Source organism: Enhydra lutris, unplaced genomic scaffold (assembly GCF_002288905.1).
Source record: "Enhydra lutris kenyoni isolate GAN:26980312 unplaced genomic scaffold, ASM228890v2 scaffoldscaffold6, whole genome shotgun sequence".
Taxonomy (NCBI): Eukaryota; Metazoa; Chordata; class Mammalia; order Carnivora; family Mustelidae; genus Enhydra; species Enhydra lutris.
In genome coordinates, this window is record NW_019154090.1 from 30,749,518 (window position 1) to 30,769,742 (window position 20,225).

Consider the following 20,225-nt stretch of genomic DNA (forward strand, 5'->3'; position numbering starts at 1 on the left):
CTCAGGCATCCCCGCAGGGAGCCCACTGTGGTTCTCTGGTCGTGGGGACAGATGACACTTTGGCTCCTGCTTTCCTCCCTTTGAGTCTTCCAGGACCCTGACCATGGTAACATCGGAGACTTGCTGAAGCAAGTTTTTTATTAGTCGATTTCCCTCCCCTATGTGATGACTTTTAATTAATGACACATTTCTTAAAGATGAGCCAAAGAAGGAGGCACATAAACACAGAACTGCATCCAGGAGAGCTTTTATTCATACGGAACAGTTTTAAAAATACAGAATAAAATAGCTTTATCTCTACTATTATTCACAACATCTGGTCCAAATAGTACATATTTTTAAAATACTTAAACGTTTAATGAAGCCATGTTAGAAAAACAATATGAAAATTCTTTTTAAAAATTCCATAAAAGAATTACACATCTCAAAAAACAACCCCACCCCCAAATACCCTCGGTATGCAAAATAAACATAAAAAACAAACAAAGAAAATCCCCGAAAGGTATATAGCCAAAGTCAGTCACAAAAACTCAAGGAAAATATAGGCATCCCCACTGCTTTAAGAACAGTCAGAAATTTATTAATGTGTCAAACAAAGGTGGTTACCAATGAACAGAAAAGGGTATTAACTCGAATTGTCAGTAGGACGGCCGTCCTGGTGTGGGGGGCCCTACATGCCAGGAAACAAACACAGGAAGTCGAGGGGCGCTGGATGGGACTTCTGCGGAGTGAGGACGAGGCACAGTCAAGAACCACCTCAAAGGACAGGAATGTGTGTGAGGCTGCCGCAAAGGGGTGCCCAGCGTTAATGTGCTTTCTGCGTCCACGGGGCTGGGGGGAGCCGAGTGCCGGCACCACGGGCAGTCTTCTCGCGCCGCCACTGTAGGTGAAGTGGCGAGGATCCAAATCCTAAGGGGACAGAGCACCACACGCACAGCGTGTGAAAGCCCCAGGCGCATCTCTGAGGCCAAGGGTGGCGCCCGCAAAGAGACTCCCCAAAGTCTCAGGCCCACTCACGTGGGCAGCACAGCTCCCCAGGGCCCAGGGGTGGGGTGCCCGTGCAATGCTGCCACCCAGCGCTGGCCAGGTCCCAGAATGAGGCCTCTGCCACAGCCACCTAGCCACATGCCACCTGCCACTCCTGCCCCATTGGTATTATGCCAGATGACCATTGCCAACTTCAAGTCTAAGTTGCCAGTACTGGTATTTCAGCAGGGCCGTGAACTAAGGAAGTAACAACTTAGCTCGTGGTGATAAAACAGACGCATGGGTAAATAAAGTATACACACATACTAGAGATTCATCAATGGAGAAATTCTATTATCACATGACATTGTCATGAAAATTATATCATTCCCTCCCTGGAAAACTGTGACTATTATCCTGGGTAGAAATGTTACTTTACTATATGGAAATACTGCAATATTCATGCATAAACCAAGGCGCCATCAGGAAAGTAAGTATTCTACAGTATAAAGCAAATCCTGCATGTGAATTTGTCACCATGAAAATGGGAAACCATCGGGCCTTGGGATGCTTCAGCTGGCCTGGTTAAGCCACTTTTCTCCTTCACCAATCACCAGAAACTCACCACAAGTTAACAGCTAAAACTGTCTTGAGAAAGACTCTGTATGAATGAATCTAAGTTTAATTACCTAGTGAGACAAAGACTGGAGCCATTTCCCATTATTCTGTCAACCATGTTAGATGTTTTATTAAAACCAGTGGTGGGATCTCCTTTGCCACCCACCGTGATATGACCGCATCAACCGTCCTTATAAACACTTTCTACTTCTCACATCAAGATCACCAAAGTGAATGTAAAGATGGTGGGTAGGTGGTCACTATGGAAACTGGAGTCTGAATGGCCTGCCCAAGGACATTTACATCCAAAACACTTTGAAACATTCCACTGGCCAAACAAAGCCTGGTGGGTATGCACCCCAGCAGTGCAGGCCAACAATGTAAGTGGTAAGTGTACAGGTACAGATGAGGCACGGCCACTGTGTTCCCCCAAACTTCCCTTTCACGTGTGTGCTTAAGCCTCAGGAGCAGATGAATCCATTTTTCTCTTGATTACAGACTGATTCTACAGCATATCTGCCAGCAGGAGGACCACTGTCAAAAATGGCATTCATTAGGAGACTCTAACACTCAAGCAAAGGTGAGTTTCACAGGCCGCGCAGAGGTACCAGACTCAATGGGACCTGTAGTCGGGCTGCCTTCTCTCCTCCCCACCTCCTGTCCCCCTTCCCCATGCCTTAGGGAATCCAAAGTTGGCCCCAATGGAGCAAGAAGGGGAACATTTCTAACAGGGGGTCGAGGTCCAGGGCTTCCCTCCATAATTAAATGCTTGCAGAAAACATCCACCACCCAGACCAGCAGATCTACAACCTCCCAATAAAACCCAGTCCAAGGAGGGGTTTCAGAAGGGAGGGAGCGTCTGAATGTTTGAAGCACATATCCTGAGTGTCACTCACTGGGACGGACGATGCCAGGTTGAAAGTTAAGATTATCCAATGGTTCAGATGCTTTTATTTGTATATTTGGCCCTTCTGCTCCCTTAGTGAGCTAGGATCTCTGGCATGTTTAACAGTTTTCCCCACTTTTCAGGGCAGAGAAATTAGAGATGCTGAGCAAAAACACAAACAGAAGGAAACTAAGAGCGCCTTGGAGCAGGAGGGCTTCTGACATCAAGTGCTTACCAACCAAGTCACGGGGACGACCGTCACAAAAAAGTGTGCTTCCAAAGTTAACTAGGCATCAGGTACAATTTTTAAAAACAACATACAAAATTAAATGTAATTTAGAATCTGATTTTTTAAACTTAATCTGCAACCAGATCTTGGCAAAACAATGCAGGGCTCTGAACTGTTCTTGCTAGAATACACTTCGCAGCCCCAAACTTCCCAGGAGCCAGGGAGGCTGCAGTGACAATCACGCTGCCAAAGACACCCCAGTGCAGTGGAGCGGAGCCGGCTGTGGGAGCAGCGAACGCACCTGGGGACACGAGGCTGCGCGGAGCCATGCTCTGCTATCAGAGACAGGAACACCTGCGGCCACCCAAGGCTCAGCCAGGTCAACAAACCATCTAGGAAGCACCACCTCACGTGGCGAGGTCACTACTTGGTGTTTCAGGGTTTTCCTTTGGCTGACAAATTTCAAACCGTATTTCAAAGAAGTCACTTTTTTCAGAAAGGATTTAGTGTTATTAATGAGAACCCGACAGAAGGGCCTGCCACCTGCTTTTCTCACCACCATTCTGCAATGACTGAAGTAGGAAAGGTGCTTTTGGCCAGGGGGTCTACTCTACCCCTCTGCAAAATCAAGATCCAGTGGACACACAACATGGCAACCCACACAGAGTCTCCTTAAGCCTTAAGTGCCGGAAAAGACTCGAAACAGAACTGCAGTGGTGAATTTACCAGGATGCCTGACCATTCAATATGGCGACTCTGCCGATTACCTGCCCCCAGCTTCCCTTCTTCACAAAACAAATTCACCTATAACTTAACCCATAAGGTTTCTGGGCTCTGGTCCAGTAGTCAGTTTTGATAAATAGATTAGGCATTACAGTATTTACACTTTCATGGTATCAAGCAATACAAAACACAACCACAATAATGGTTACTGGCCTTCAAAAGCCATGATGACAAGCTTCCCTGATGGTGTCCACAGCTTTACAAATGCTGGTTCTTTTCTTAATGGGAGGTGAGGGGTGGGGGACAAGTGACAGGGATGCAAGGTGAGAGGGTCACATGGAAAACACTGATTTCAAAAACCTGCTATAGTCAATAACATTAAATAGGAATAAAATCTTGTAATTTATAGACACGCGCAACAGTAACTGACATCCACATGACAGCAGAGTCAAGACTCCCATGAACATCTGCTTAGTGCCATCGTGTGGCACTCTACACCCATCGCACCAGCCTGGAGTGATAAATGTCAGATAGAGTGTCTCCATTAGAGTGAAAAAGAAGCCCGTGTGAAATGTGCTGGCCCAGCCTGGGCCAGGATGGCACCAAGAAAGAGCAGCTGAGAATCAGATTCAACTTCAAGGTACTTCCCTTCCCTTCCAATCCCCCAAACAGATTTCAATTCTAAGAACATCTGTACAGACCTTACTCACACACAGACATGGGCCTGGGGTAACCATGTCACGGTTTTCAATCAGGCCAATAGCTTCCCTCTACAGGAGTATCAGGGAACACAGAATCACATTTGACCCATCAGTTGTGACAGTGTGAGGATACTGGTGCCCCGTGACCAGAGGGGGTCTCTGTGGGTTGCAGGCCAAGGTCAAATTAAATAGGAGCAAGTCCAGGTGCTTCTGGGACAGAAAGCCCCTGGACCATGGAGGCAGCTTGTAGGAAAGCTAGCCCAGGGTGCTGGAAGGAGACCAAAACCAAGGAACCGCTGTGGATTTCAAACACCCACTCCCACAGGAGGATAGGAACTTCAAGTTCAACGGACGCTCTTAAGGGCAAGGGGTAGGGCTTAAATAAGAAGACAAGTGAGACACGATATTAGACACGATCACCACCCACAACAAAAAAGCTATCTGTAATCGTCTTAGCTCTGGGTGCAGAATGTAAATGCAGATATACAAACATAGGTTACTGCTTGTTAGTCAGCAAGGAACTACAGATTCATGCCCCACTGCGGCCGGGCCACAGGTGACCTACAACTATACTGTGGCCTGCGAGTCCTCATCCGGACTCCGGCTGGTGGCGCTCTTCCCGAGGCCTTTCCACGTGTAGCCCGCAAAGGTTGGGCTGATGGGTAAGTAGCTGAAGCATCTGTATTTTTTAATAATGTTCATGCCAAATGGCAAATCGTAGGACTCCATGCCATCGAGCGACTTGCTCCCTTTGCCCACACCCTTCTTCCATTTCCTGATTCCTCTTTCCTCTGGAGTACCTGGAACACACACATACAGACACACACAGAGCAATACAAAGGAATGTTTAGCTTGACAGTACCACCAGGAACTGAGCTTGCCCAGCGTGCTGTCCCGCATAGGGAGCTGCCGGGAGGACAGCAAGGAGCCCTTAAGGAGGAGTTGATGGCACTCAGCCATCCAGGTGCCTGAGCCAGAAATCTAAGAATCACTAACCCATCCTTGTGCTTTTTACTCCACATTCAAGCCATCTGATGGCTCCAGCCTCCTCCCTGTCCTTCCACATGACCCATTTCCTCCCCTGTCACTGTTGAGGTCCGGAGCACGCCTCATTACCGCTTTCCGGGGTCATCACAACAGTCCCCTTCCTGCCTGCTCTTCCATCTCACCATCTCCTTCCTCCAATCTGTTCTCACAAAACCACAAAATGGGACCCATTTATAATGCCTTCAACAACTGGTCAGGGCAAACCACCCGCATCCAGGCATAATGAGTTCTATCCTGCTTTGCTCCGTGTGTGTGTGTGTGCACGCGTGTGTGTGTGTGTGAGAGAGAGAGAGAGAGATGGGGTGGAGGGAGACAAGGAGAGGGATACACCTGCTCTGTATTCTCCACTTGTCATGCCCCTTTTGTGAGGATGAACTTCTACTGGCATGAACATTCAGGGACACTGTACCCCAACAGATGAGTGAGGGAGAATGATGTGGGCCCACTGGGCTCAGCAACTGCTGAGCCTTGGATTCGATTCATAAATCTTTCCAGTGCAGAGAGGCGCACTGGCACCTGCCCTTGGCTACACAGGACATACTTCTGTGCCCAAGCCTAGATGACGAGTTTGAGTCCCCAGTGAGTAGAAGGAACATTATTCTCTTACATCTAAACTATGCCCTATGCCCTCCCGTCAGTGTTTCTGTGACGGGGCTCTCATTCCCACCTGTCTGACTCCCAAGCCTGCCTCTCAGTTCACTCTGAGAGTGTGTGTTACTGACATCCGTGAATCTAACGCGGTCCACGAATTCATGCACGTGACTCCCTCTGCCTGATGTGTTCATCCCTAGTTTCCCCAGCAACCTCTTCACAGAGGCTTTTTGGAGGTGTGCGGTCTTCAGGGGAAATACCTCAACAAAACCTTCTAGCTCAAGAATAAGCATCAGCCTTCCTTGAGGGAAGGTGAATCCAACCGCGCGTCCACAGAAGCACTTTCCTGCCTCCTCTGGGAAGCTGGGAAGGCTGCAAGGCAGGACCCACATCACCTCCCCGTCCAGCACCCAGCACTGGGCATAGAACGCACACCGGAGGAACAAGGGTTGCAGGTGTCGGGAAGAGAGTCACCTCCATTGGTCCCCTCAGTCACCGATCCTGACAACAGCCTGCACCGACCATACTCACTATCTTGAGGTCTTAGTTGGCGGGGCCCTGCCTCAGGAAGGAGGAGGAACCCCCACGGGCTGTCAGCAGCTCAGAGGCGTGTCTGAGCAGGCTGACAAAAGCCGCTGCGGGGACTGAGCAGGGATGCACGGGGCGGGGCAGACAGCCTGGAGAGTGACCACGGTGAGGGACTTCCTTGCTTTCTCCTAACTGAGCAAGGAGGAAAAAATCTGCCAGGTTTATTAGCAAAAAACGGACTCACAAAAGGAGTCTGGGAGTGTCATCTTAACCACTTAAAAGACCGTCTTAACCACCAATGGCCCTGAGCTGATTTGTTCTGCCTGCTTCCCGATTTACTTGGCAAAACGAGTGCTTCACGCGTGGAATAAGCATGCGTGTATGTACCACATACCTGGGATGGTATTATCCAAAATAAAAGCCACGCAGCCTCCTACAAACATGGCAGTTGTGAGAAGAACGTTCAACACCTGATCGATTCCTGTTATCCCTGGAAACAGAACACAGTGGTAGGGTCACGGCCATGGCAAGGAGCACTGGGGGTGGGGGGTGGGGCAGGAGAGCCACCAATCACCAGTCAATGCGATGCACAAAAGTATAAATTTCTGTTGGACATGAGTAGATAAATTTTTGCCAGTAACATTTTAAACTTTTATAAATAATTTCAACAATAATTAAGAGGTTACTCCTATAAGGCAAATGCCCCAACAGTGGTCCCCAGAAGAGAAATCTAAGAGTGAAGCTCACCCTAATCTGCTAACATCACACTGGGGTGTGGTGTTAGCAGATTAGGAAAAGAAAATTAATAAAAAGATGACTGTTGTTAAGGCTGAAAATATTACAAAGTGAGTAAGACAACAAAAATATCTGTGGTGTTTGCAATCAGATAAAGGGTTTCAGAATCCTGGATCACTGATTTGTGCTTAGCTGCTTTTAAAGGATTTTATTTATTTATTTATTTATTTATGAGAGAGAGAGAGAGAGAGAGAGAGAGAGAGTGAGTGCGCACAAGTAGGCAGAGCGGCAGGCAGAGGGAGAGGGAGAAGCAGGCTCTCCACTGAGCAGACAGCCTGATGTGGAGCTCGATCCCAGGACCCTGGGATCATGAACTGAGCCAAAGGCAGCCGCTTAACCGACTGAGCCACCCAGGCGCCCCTGTGCTTAGCTGCTTTTAATTAGGAGCAACTGCATGTATATAAATGAACTCATATGAACGTGATATATTAAAATATAAAAAGCAGCAAGAATCTCCTTGTTATTAGAAACTCTCACACTTTCTATATTAAAAACATATGATCCTTAGGAGTGCCTGGGTGGCTCAGTGGGTTTTGGCTCAGGTCATGATCTCAGAGTCATGAGATCAAGCCCTGCATCAGGCTCCACGATAAGTACAGAGTCTGCTTGAGGTTCTCTCTCCTGCTCTGCCTTTGCCGTCCCCCACTTAAAAAAACAGTTTTCCTTTGTTCATTTTTCATGACATCAGGTTATTAAAATAAAAAGGTGTTAAAAAGGTTAATCTTGAATTCAAAAGTTACAATCCTGGTAGAAAGACATGTATTTGAAAGTCTATGAAGCTGAGTTTTAAGGAATACATTTTCATAAAGCATTAGTCTGAGAAATCAAAAGGTTTTACACACAGGCACTGTCCCAAAAGACAGGGTCCCAGTCAATAAAGAGACCTTAATGTACACATGAGTCACGTGCAGCCTCCAGCTCATGCTGGATGCGCAGGGGGCTTCCAGATCGGCTGTGGCAGAGTGAGGCTTGAATCAAACACATGGACAGATGTCAGAGGAGACAGCTCCTGAGGTTCCAATGCCCTCTGTGACAGGGGGTGGGGTGTCTGGGAACCGACAGCTGGGGTTCCAACTACTCCCAAGACTCAAGGCCAGTTTTCCTTACCTGTGACGAGAGGGTTCTGTCTGAGGTAACTTGGAAGGACGAGCCCGAAGAATATTGAAAATCCAAGCACAAAGAGGTTCCGGGAAGAATTTAAGTCGATGAACTGCAGGTTGGAGAGCCCAACAGCTGTGATCATTCCTGAAGAGAAACAGCAGATGGCAAGTTGCACGGAGCTCACCTACAGACGGGTGACGGGCCTTGCAGACTCCCCACATCGTCCCTTCTCTGTCCCACCAGAAACCAGCTGGGACACAGAACAGTGACAGGATGGGGTCAGAAAGTGACCACCTAGCTCTCTGATCCAAATGGCTTACGGCTGACACAGGGACACAAACATCACACGACACCTTCTTTAAACCAAGCAGAAAACTGAGGACATTGGTTGCCCCCTGAAAACCTCTATGCAAACATCTTGACTCAACTGGGAAACCCACCCGAAGATCTGGGCCCTGTTCACAACTGGATGGCACAGAGATCATGTCGAGTGCCAAGGTAAAAATGGTCAGTTTTAAATGGCCATTCAGGGGAGAAGTTAAATCAATTAGATACACCAATTAAAGATTAAGGTCATCTCATTTTTCCTAGCACAAGTATTCTACATTTGGTTCTACCTTTAACATAAACTCAACTCAGAGATGGCTGAAGGTTTTCACGTTTTGAAGATTCCCCTTTGTATTTTTAAACAGAAATGTATTATTATCTCCCATCTCACGGAAGGGATTCGTTAGCAAATGTGAAGAGGAGGAAAGAGGTCAGGCTACCAAGGAAATGGGATCTTACCGAAGAGAGTACAGAAGAGGGCGCCGAGCACGGGATCGGGGAGGGAGGCGAAGAGGGCACTGAACTTGCCAATCATGCCCAGCGCCAGCATGAGGGCCGCGCCATACTGGATCACCCGGCGACTGCCGACCTGCGGGACACACCAGAAGCAGACGGCACTCAGTGCCAGTTCTGCGCCCATTCTCATCCAGTGCCCCCTGCCCTACCCCCATCCCGGAGCAAGTGTAACAAAACCCCACACATCCCCTAGATCCTGAAAACTTGTTGTTAAGACAAGTCTCATCAGATAGTGACGATTGACCTCAGGGAACCATTGCTATACAGACACCCCAAGTAAAGAGATTCCTCTCCTCTAGCTCATCCTGTCCACGCCCCAGGAGGAGGGCAGCACCAGGGCTCAGCCTCTGCTTCCCTGCACTCTGGGTAATGTCATTTCGGCGTGGCTGTGCTCCAGCTGTCGGGTCCCAGGTTTCGAATGCCCTTACAGTCAGCAGCTAGGATGACCTAACATCAAACACAAAAACCCTGCTTCACCCTGCTTTTCTCTTCTGGGCTCTTGGAATCACCCTTTACCAAGTTAATCACCCCAAAGCAATTCACCTTCGTCTCCATCTTCCCCACACCCCGAATCAGACAGTAGCCCTGGATAATTCTGGAATCCCCTCTCCTCAAGGAGCTTTGCTTGTGAGAGGTGGCACAGCCAAGAGGCAAAGGAGTGTGGATTCTCAGTGTCCCCTGCCTGGTGTGTATCCCACTCCGCTCTATCCATGTGACCAGGACAAGTCACTTGGCCTCTCTGGGTGGCGGGATCCTCACTTCTATAATGATAAACCACAAGGTTTGGCTTTAGGGGTTAAATGAGACAAGGTGGAAAACAGCGTGAACAGTACCTGGCAAGCATGAGGCCATAATGACAGCCTCCCAGCTAGGTTTGCTGACTCTGGCCTTTCCTTTGCCTCCCTGTCCTCTCCACTGTGGTAGAGTGACCTTTCAAACACAGCGATGTGGGATGTCAATGCTCCTCTGCCCCCCCCTTAAATCCTCTGGTGCTCATGAAATAAAATCCCTTCGCAGATATCCCTAGACCTGTCTACCCAGAACACACCCACATCCCCCCCTTTCTGGCTGGTTCCAGACACGTCCTTCAGAAAACTGCCCAAATGCTACCTCCTCTTTAAAAAAAAGTCCTCCTTGATTCCAAGGCTCTGCCTTCCCACACTGGGCCTCTGCAGAACCATTATATTTTCCACACGGTCTCATCTTTATCTGCTCAACCTGCTCTCTGCCTTCTGGAAACTTCTACCTACCCTGCTGTCCCCTAGGCAGTGGGATGTGGAGCGGGCAATAGGCTCAAGAATCCTGTACTGTTGGCCCCTACTGTGTGCTGTCTCTTCCAGGAAAACACCCCGAGCACATAAACTGAGTAAAAGAGGTTCCAAAAGGGACTGGGGAGTGTCTGTAGGGCTTTAAGTATGACTTACAGTGAGAAGATGGCTACTTAAATTTAATTGAAATGAAATGAAATGAAATGTCATCTCTAGTCCCTCAGTCGCACCAGCCACTATATCAAGTGCTCATCAGGAACACATTGTGTGGTCCCCGCACAGAACAGCAGTGCAGGCAAATGTCCGCTGTGCCCACCACACCATGCTTTCACTGGCTTGCATTGGTCTAGAGCTTCCAGCAGCATCTCAGAGGACCCAAACGTCAGTTGGTTAAGAATCAGAGGAGAATCTTACTGAGCTGACGGAGGGATGGCTGTTCCTCCCAGCTGACCCTGGAGGCCAGGCTCAGCTTTTATAATCTACCGTTCCCCACCTCTCCCACTGAATCTTCGAGCCCAGGGAAGCAGCAAGAAAGGGTATGCAAACTAGAGAATCGAGCAAAAATGACTTCTGCTGGGTGGCGTTACATGGTAAGGAAGCCTGCCGCTTTCAGCAAACGTTTTTGGGAACCTACTCTGTGACCAGCACTTGTTAGACTGGAGGGGGAGGGGAATATGGAGAGGAGTAAGCCACAGACTCACGATCACATCACAGATCATATCACAGCACTGCCGCAGTTGTTACGGGCTGTGGGAAGCCAGGTGGGAGGAGGAGCTGGGAGGAGCTGCGGAGGGCTCCACAGAGACGGTCTCAGGGGATGAGGAAGAGCTCCCCAGAGGAAGAGCATCCAGGCACGGGGAACCACCTGTGCGAAGCCCACCCCCCCAGCCGATCAGAGGTGCCAGGGGGAGGCCGAGGCTGGCCCTAGGGACCCTTGAAACAATAAACCTTTATGAAGACTAACCGTTAGAAAAGGCTGATCTGCCTTGAAGGCTCAAAATAAACAAGCAGCAACTAAGCCATTCTTCAGCTCGATGACTGAACCAAGTGCCGAGTGCCTATTACACACTTCTGTGAGCGACGTGGGGAGCACAGGCCTAATCCCTGTCCCCTCAGTGCTGACGTAGAACCTTTGCCTCACCCCTCCTGCTGCCCACTCTCTGGACTCCATTCCCTGCCTCCATTCTGAACTCCTTCTTGAATTATTCTGACTTTGCCTCTAGGGCCATCAAAACACTGAACCCTCATTTCTGACTTGCCAAAGTCTTCAACAGTGTGGGACACGGCAGGGGAGAAATGGCCTTCCTCTGAAGGGACTGCGCTGGCAGGAGAGGTGGGGTTTACTCAGTCCCTAGAAATAAACTTAGGGCTAAATATCAAGCAGGGACACTACCTACTGCTTACTGTGTACCTACACGCCCGACTCTGCTACATGCATTATACCAATTTATTAATTCTAATGGCTGGCCACCTGTCTTTATAGACAAGAGCATGGAGACACAGGGAGGTGACATAATCTGTCCACAGCCACATCGGGACAAAGTCACAGCACCAGGGCTGCAATACCAAACGGCCACCTCCCCACCCCGTCATGCCACCCCCCTTTGCAGGACAGACACCAGAGCACACTCAGAAGAGAAGACCTACTCCTGGAATCCCACCTGACGGCTTCCAAGCACACAACAGGGGAGCTGGCAGCCTCAGCTCCTGATCAAACAGCTTAGGATCTCCACGTACAGAGAATGACAGGAGTGGATACGGGGTAACAAGAATCCGGGCTGCCAGGACATGGAGGCAGATCCCTGGGAAGAACCAGAGATCACCCTCTTTCCACAGCCCTGGATGTTGGACACAATGGCCCAGACCAGTGCTGTCTGCAGAACTTTCTACAAGGATGGACATGTCTTATATCTGTACTGCCCATCGACAGCCACTAGCCACATGTGACTACTGAGCCTTGAAATGTGGCTAGTGTGACTAAGAACTTAATTTTTCTTTTTAACAAACTTAAAAGAGCCACATGCAGCTACTCTCAAATTGGGCAGCACAGATCCAGGTCTAGAATTGTCAGATTTCAGAGCTGAGAGTTCTGCTCAGACAAGTGACTTGTCCCAAGTCCTTCCACTAGACGAGGGGCAGAATATAGCCTCCAACTCGTGCCTCCTTCCTCCTGGACAGAGTCCTTCCAATGGCCGCATGGCTGGGGCCAAAAAGAAATTTCTGCTTTGAGTCCCACTTCCCACCCCAAGGCAGCTACATGGACGGCTCAATCATCCCCACTGTGAGTTGGGGCAATGAAAACCAATTCCAGGCCCCTCAATGCATGCCGCCTTTGCCTGGGGATAGTAATCCAAAGGGGTTCAGAGGTAAGATCAATTAGTTCATTAAAGAGATCTAGCAGGTTGCCTTTTCAGAATAAGCTGGCAACATTCAAATTGTAATAAAGATAATTATTCCCTAAACCACCTCAGTGACATTTCAAAATGGAACCTCCATGAACAACACCCCCTACTCCTTACAGTGACCCTGATTACGTTATGTGAGGGGAGGATCAGTTTTAAAGGGGTGCAGAAGGGAGCTGGCTTGTTAAACTGTTTTGCCCTAAGTTCCTCTGTCTGTAAGAATTTCATTACTATGGTATTTTGGATTCTTTCTAGGTCTGTCGAGAACCACAGGGTCATGGCAGCAAACTGGTTAAAGAGAGGCATGGCCCTGAGCTCCGCATCAGCTTCTCCCTAGGGGCAGTGCCAGGACCCAGCAATGGTGCTGGAGGACATAGGGCATGAGAGCACCAGGAGCACCTGACAAGGCCGTGTGCACACAGGACACTGGGCTCTGCGAAGGCCCTGCTGACATCCAAGGAAATCAAAGTGTCAGGACCATGCTCCCTTCTCACCTGGACTCGCAGTCAGGATGAACCAAGCAGTCTCTGTTTTCTTTTGGTCTGGTCATACAATCTTGCAGAGAGCGGGGGGGGGGGTGGTATTTCTAACTGTACAGAGATCAGATAGCTTAAGAAGACTGAAGCTTGCCTGTAGGTTCTCAGGACACAGCGCTCTGGTGAGGGAGACCTGTGGTGCACACAGCCATCCCAGATGGTGAGCAGGTCTCTAGCTGCTCGGCGTACAATGGCTGGGGCAGAGGCACGTTCCAGCCCCGCAGACAGTCGCTCTGGCCAAGACAACTGGGAACTAGAGTTCAGTACTAAGTGAGAAAGGCCTAGGAGCAGTTCCTCACAGAAGCTGGACTGTGGCGTGGGACAGCCCCAGGTCACAGATCTGTGTGGGGACAGGGGCGGAAGAGGCCCAAGGGGAGGACTCCAGACCCAGACCCAGACCCTGCTCAATCTGGGGGCCTGTGGCTTGGCAAACCCACTAACTTTGTGCCAGATTTCATCTGAAAGAGAGGGTCCCTGTGGCTTTGGTTTGAAAATATTAATTCTTTACAGTAAGATTGATGTTTTCCTGTAAGGAATGGGACCATCTCACATCTAGAACTAGTGCTGTCTCCTGCTCCCGTTTCTATCTCCTCCCCTGACCCTGAGGTCCACTCTCATCATAACAGCCAAAGTGAGCCTCACAAAATATCCTGATGTCAGTTAAGTTGGTTAAGTATCTGACTCTTCTTCTTTCTTTATTTATTTATTTATTTATTTGACAGACAAAGATCACAAGTAGGCAGAAAGGCAGTCAGAGAAAGAGAGAGGAAGGGAAGCAGAGAGCCTGATGCGGGGCTCAATCCCAGGACCCTGGGATCACTACCTGAGCTGAAGGCAGAGGCTTTAACCCACTGAGCCACCCAGGTGCCCCAAATATCTGACTCCTGATTTTGGCTCAGGTCATGATCTCAGGGTCAGGGGATCAGGCCTCATGATGGGCTCGGTGCTGGACATGGAGCCTGCTTAAGATTCTCTCTATCTGCCCCACCCCGCAACTTGCACATGTGTGTGTGCAAGGATGTGCTCCCTCTTCCTCTCTAAAAAAACCAAAAGCAAAAACAAAAACAAAAAAACCCAAAACCTAATGGAGCCACAGTTCAGGGGATGTCCTTTCCCTGTCTCTGGCAGCTTCTGGGGCCTGTGTGACCTGGTCCTCCATTACCTGGAAGATGTTATCTGCTATTACCACCCCCACCCCATACTCTGCTCTTGCCCCACCGGCCTCCTTGCTGATGGTCAGCGTGTGGACCTGCTCTCAGGGCAGGGCTTCACACTGGCCATGTCCTTGGCCTGAATGCTCTTCCCCAAGGGCTTGCATGGCTCCCTCCACCTCCCTGTTCAGGTCCTTGCTCAAGGTCATCTTCTTGGTGAGGCTTAGCCTGACCCTATTTCACACTTACCAGCCCTCCCAATACCCACACCTGCCCTGTGCTTTTCTCACACTATGCGCACTGTCTGCAGTTTGTCTACCTCTGTCTAGAATGTAAACACTGACAGCGGGAATTTTGTTTTATTCACTGTTGTATCACAAGTGCCCGTAGCCTGGCACAGGTTGGTGCTTAGTATTTGCAGAATGCCTACGAAGCAGAGACAGCTCTGAGTGCCTGGCTACCCAGGCAGCCAAGGAAGGGAGACCTCCATCAGCACTCCAGAAACCCATCAATGAGAAAAAGGAAAAGGGCGGGGTGGGTGATGGAGATGATCTCGGAATTGGAAGCCTTCCTTTTGGGACTCACGGTGGTTAGACCAATCGATGAAATGGATCAACACTTAGAGGCCCAACCATTTAATTAGAAAAACAGAGGTACCTTAGTAATTCCCAAAACTCCAATGTTAGGACTGGATGAAGTAGAGCCATTCCCAGTACCAAATATGCCATCGAGAACACAGGAGAGACCCTCCACGAAAATCCCCCTAAAATGTAAAGGAATGGGGGAAAGAGAAACATTCATTCAATGGGGGAAACACTCTGAAATACGCTCCAAGTGGCTGCACTCCAAAGGTGGTGTGCGCAGGCGGGGAGCCTCCACACTCCTGGGAAGGGTTATGAGTGCAGAGTCTCGGGTCCCCACCCCCAGACCTGCCGGAGCAGAGCCTGCATTCTATTTTAACAGGATCCCCCATGCTCATTCAACTGTGAGAAGCACTTCTGAGAACCACACATTAGACACAGGTGTTTAAAAACCATTCCAAATTAAAGGCTTTTAGCCAGAGCCATTGGTTGGGATAGAAGACAAATATGGGCTGTCTGCTGATCTGATTCCTTTACTATTAATAGTTTCATCAGGAAAGAAACGCTTCGTAATTCTGTCAACACTGCAACTTTTTAAAGAATCAATATATAAGTAGCTCTGTCATGTGCAACACCCTTTAGAGAAAGCTGTAAAAACCAGGAGTGTGAACACGAACAGAACCGAAGCAAGACATGCTCGGACAGCAGCGCACTGGATCTCATCACCCTCCATCCCTCCGGAAGGGCAGCGGCTGGCTGGCCGAGGGGGGGGTAGGGGCTGATCTGTGCTCTTCTCTGAGGCCTCCACAGGGTCCAGTTTGCTCTCAGCATCCAGAAACGGAAGACCAGGTGTACTGAGGAGATAAACCCTACAGTCCATAAGTCTCCAAATTCTGCAGACCGCACCTATGCCTGCTCCTTTCGTCTCTCTATACGGAAATTACAACCGTGAATAGATGACACAGCTTTTAGCCATAAGAACGTAAGAGAAAAAAGAAATCAAAGGGAACATCCTTCCATGACCCCAAATCAAGCAAAGAACAACGGCAGCATCCCGCATCTGTTGTGACGAGTTTAAGGTCTGGCAGGGTCTCAGAGAGTGTCTTCCGTGACTGTCAACATAGCAGGAAGGGTGGAGTTGCCCTCCATGCCCCAGATAAGGAAAATGAGAGCAAAATGGGGGCAGTGACTTGTCCAAAGCAGACAACCAATAAGGAGCCCTGATGGCTGGCTACTTCCATGCTGAAACTCCACTCCTTCTCTTCTCCAAGATTAACCAAAGAGCCAGGTGATCAGGCACTGGGCCCAAGGAAGAGCTCCACTGTCAGAGGAACGTACCTGTTTATTGCATGGATGGGAGGCGGCGGAGCACAGGAGAGCCTTGCGCAGGCGTAATAGTCCCCAATGGACTCAATAATACTGGCGACCACCGCGCTGAGCATGCCGATGACACCAGCGGCAGAGACGGTGGGCAGTCCCCACTGAACTACGGAAGGCAAACAGGCGAAAGTAAGCAGGACAGCAGAGGACTCCACACCATGTACCCAGGTTCCGAGCCTCGGGGAAAATCTTTGTTGATTTTTAAATGTCACTCTGAATTACACTACATGCCTGGGGACAGTTCCTAAATCAGATGAAGGTGGCCACAACTAGGATTGGTCTGTTCTCTTTCTTAGAGATAAAGTGATTAGAAGCAGAGGGTGCTTCCAAGCCACACTTGGTGTCTCTAAATTACAATTTAACACGGCCTGCTGGGGTAGAAATTCCTGTTGGGATGGGATATTTGTATGAAGAAGATTTTTAACCCTGCTGTGCAAGGCATGGCACAAAACAGTGGCGATCTTGCCCAGGGGGTGGCATTAAATGAAAAAGCAGTGAAAAGTCACCAGCTAAATTTAAATCCCAGCAGTAAAGCATAGCACCAGATACAGACAGTCCCCTAATGTAAGATCAGTGCTTTTTTTTTTTTTAAAGCAAACCATGTTATGCTAAATAGTTTCCTTTAGAAAAGCAAAGAAAAGTCCTTAGGACACCTTGTCTTGGATAGCTGGATTGCCACAAGAGCCACACAGGGAGACTGGGTTTGGGAAGAGAAAGAGGACAAGAAGTAAGGTGTGCAGATAAAAGCCTGGGATGTGTGTGAAGGCAGGACTCTTCCTGTCTGGGAGTAAAGGGGGACGTGCCTGGTCAACATGGCATTTCCGGGTGGGTTTGGAGATTTTTCTCATGCTGATAATTTCTTTATCCAGCAACATTTTTTATATAATCTCTAATCTAAATAATCTTTTACATAGTTATTGTGTTACTGACAGAGTACTGTAGTTTCATTTTAGTGTCTTGTTTTTGGGGGGATACTTACTTTGCCATTGTTTCTATTGCCTTTTATTTCTTAGTCTCTTTACTCTGTTTTCTTATTTTTTTTTTTTAAAGATTTTATTTATTTATTTGAGAGAGAGACAGTGAGAGAGAGCATGAGCGAGGAGAAGGTCAGAGAGAGAAGCAGACTCCCCGCGTAGCCGGGAGCCCGATGCGGGACTCGATCCCGGGACTCCAGGATCATGACCTGAGCCGAAGGCAGTCGTCCAACCAACTGAGCCACCCAGGCATCCCCCTGTTTTCTTATTTTTTTCCCATTTTACCTGCAGTCTTAAATGTGATTTTTAAAATCTTTATTCCAACTACTCCAACATTTTATTTTTTTTTTAAGATTTTTTTTATTTATTTGACAGAGAGAGATCACAAGTAGACAGAGAGGCAGGCAGAGAGAGAGAGAGAGAGAGAGGGAAGCAGGCTCCCTGCCGAGCAGAGAGCCCGATGCGGGACTCGATCCCAGGACCCTGAGATCATGACCCGAGCCAAAGGCAGCGGCTCAACCCACTGAGCCACCCAGGTGCCCCTACTCCAACATTTTAAATTGTACTTGTCTAAATTTTTGATCCCTCTTCCTTCAAATCATTTCTATATAAAGTATACCCTTGAACAACACAGGTTTGAACCACACTGGTCCACTTACTAGCAGGTTTTTTCCAATAAATACAGTACAGTAGTGTAAATGTATTTTCTCTCCCTTGTAATTTTTTTAATAACATTTTCTTTTCTCTGATTTTTTTGTAGGGATACAGTATATAAAACACGTAACATACAAAACGTGTTAATTGACTGTTGACATTGTTAGTAAGACTTCCGGACAATAGTAGGGCTTTTAGTAGTTAAGTTTTGGGGAGAAAGGTTATATGCAGATTTTCGGCTGCAGGGGTGAGGCACATCTCCCCACCACCTCCCACTTGTTCAAGAGTCAACTACAGGTTGACTTTGTTGGCTTCCAGCCTTCTGTCTGAACTGTTACTTCATCTCCCCTTATAACTAGAATGCCTAATTTATGTTGTCACTTCACAGCAGTTTCTCAGTCTCAGCACTACTGACATTTTGGGCCCCCAATCTGTATTTTAGCCATTTTTCTCATGCTAAAGACCAAGGACCACTGCTGTAGATATCTAAAAACCTGTCTCCAGATGAAGCCAAACTGTCGGGGTGCACTCTCTTGCTGTCTGGGGGTGCCCTTCTGCCCCAGGACTGGTGGCCCCAGAGCAGCTCGTGGCAGCAAAGGGCTGTGGTGAAGAGGAGCCCGACAGCGAGGGCCACCATCCTGGGGCCAGTAGCCCAGTCTACTTGGCCACGCCCCTCACGCACAGGCCAGAAGGACCCTGGGGACATCTCTCTGGTTTTTCAGCACATGCACAGCTGCTCTTCCGGAACAGCCCACTCCGTGTTCCTCGTCTGTGCTCATCTTAGGACTGGCCCGCACCACAGAGAAGACCTCCCGGCAGGTGCTCCTCCTACCGGCCTCCCACACCTCCTCCTGACTGCCTGGCCAACTGGTTTCACCTCATTTTATATCAGATTCTATGTCTGTTTAGAAAACATGCATTTGTTGTTTTGGAGGGGGAGGGACAGATGTACATAAATACATAAACCATATGATCTGATGAGAATGTTATTTTAGAAAGAATAAACTTAAGTATGAACAGGTCAGTGATGGAACAACTGCCAATATCACGGTCATTTAACATGCCCAGAACAGTTTTCTTTGACCCAACCTTGTTATTCTCAGTTTCTCCTACTTTTTCTCCTCATCATCATAAAATGTGAGGATGTGGCTGCTGAGCAGGGGAATAAATCAGCAGAACCCAACTAAGGTCAGGTTTCAGTTCTAATTAAAAGGCCCAAGTGCCGGGAACAGGGTCTTTACAACAGAACAACCAAGCATTAATAACCACTGGATTCACACAAGTCACTTTTGGGGCTGGGGCCCCAAAGTCCTCTGTGTGAATCCAAGTGATACCTCAGCTTGGGACTGCACCCCCCACCCCCGACACCTTGCCAAGAGTTACCCAACACTTAAATAATAACTCAAGAGCCATCTCCCACCCATTAGTGAGTATTCGTTTACTTCTGACAGCTGTGACCAAATAGAAAACAAAGAGTATAGCTCCCCATTAAGAGATGACACAAATCCCATCATGCTTGAGCAGTCGATTTGCTGATCTTCAGGCCTCTCCTACTTAAGCCTGCTCTGTGTGGGCAGCTCAGGTACCATGTGGCTCTATACTTGCCTTCTTCAACCCTGGCAAGGGACTCTTTGTCCAGGATTTCATCCCAGTGGAACCAAAAGTACTAGTTCATCTGGGAAGGGAGCTGGCAAGAGTCTCCGAGCATTAGTCACAGCCCTCTGGGGACAGGGCCTCCCCCTGTCTGCTGTCAAATCCTCCGAATTGTAAGACCTTCATGGGACATTCTAGACCAAAGAAGGCTTTTCAAGCTGCAGAGCCTTCTGCCACCTTCCAGCTCCTCTAAAAGAGGCTCTCATGAGCTCCCAACCCCCCTCCCTCTCAAACCCCCACCAGAGTACTTACATGGGTATGGGACCTTAAACCATGGGGCTACCAGAAGCACACCCTGCCTGGCATCCGTCCGAGCATAGAAGCCGTATTTTGTGCTGTCGGGAGGGAAGACGTCGGTCACTGTGAAGATGAAGCACAGCAGCCAAGACACGAGGATGGCCAGGATGATCTAAAGTGGTCAAAGGGAAAAGCTCCATGAGGCCAACCGAGGTGGTAGAGGCTGGCAAAACACACACCTTCCTCCTCTGGGCTGCATCTCACACCCCACAACCTCCACCATTGTTGGCACTTCGCAGGAAAAAACACACACAGACCTGCTGAGAGCCCATTCCTGGATGGAATCACATTCCAAGAGAGG

The 20,225-nt window shown here is 48.7% G+C and overlaps 1 protein-coding gene across 1 annotated transcript in view; it reads right to left on the reverse strand.

Annotated features, from left to right (window-relative positions):
- Positions 1 to 231: 231 nt before the first annotated feature.
- LOC111141397 (solute carrier family 23 member 2) overlaps positions 232 to 20,225 on the reverse strand; it is a 134,207-nt gene continuing 114,213 nt past the window's right edge. The window contains exons 11-17 of the mRNA XM_022493913.1: positions 19,880 to 20,036; positions 16,305 to 16,452; positions 15,043 to 15,148; positions 8,972 to 9,101; positions 8,192 to 8,329; positions 6,684 to 6,779; positions 232 to 4,923 (exon numbers count right to left, since the gene is read on the reverse strand). Of these exons, the coding sequence (XP_022349621.1) occupies positions 4,691 to 4,923; positions 6,684 to 6,779; positions 8,192 to 8,329; positions 8,972 to 9,101; positions 15,043 to 15,148; positions 16,305 to 16,452; positions 19,880 to 20,036 (1,008 nt within the window). The 3' untranslated portion in view covers positions 232 to 4,690. The remainder of the gene's footprint in view (positions 4,924 to 6,683; positions 6,780 to 8,191; positions 8,330 to 8,971; positions 9,102 to 15,042; positions 15,149 to 16,304; positions 16,453 to 19,879; positions 20,037 to 20,225) is intronic.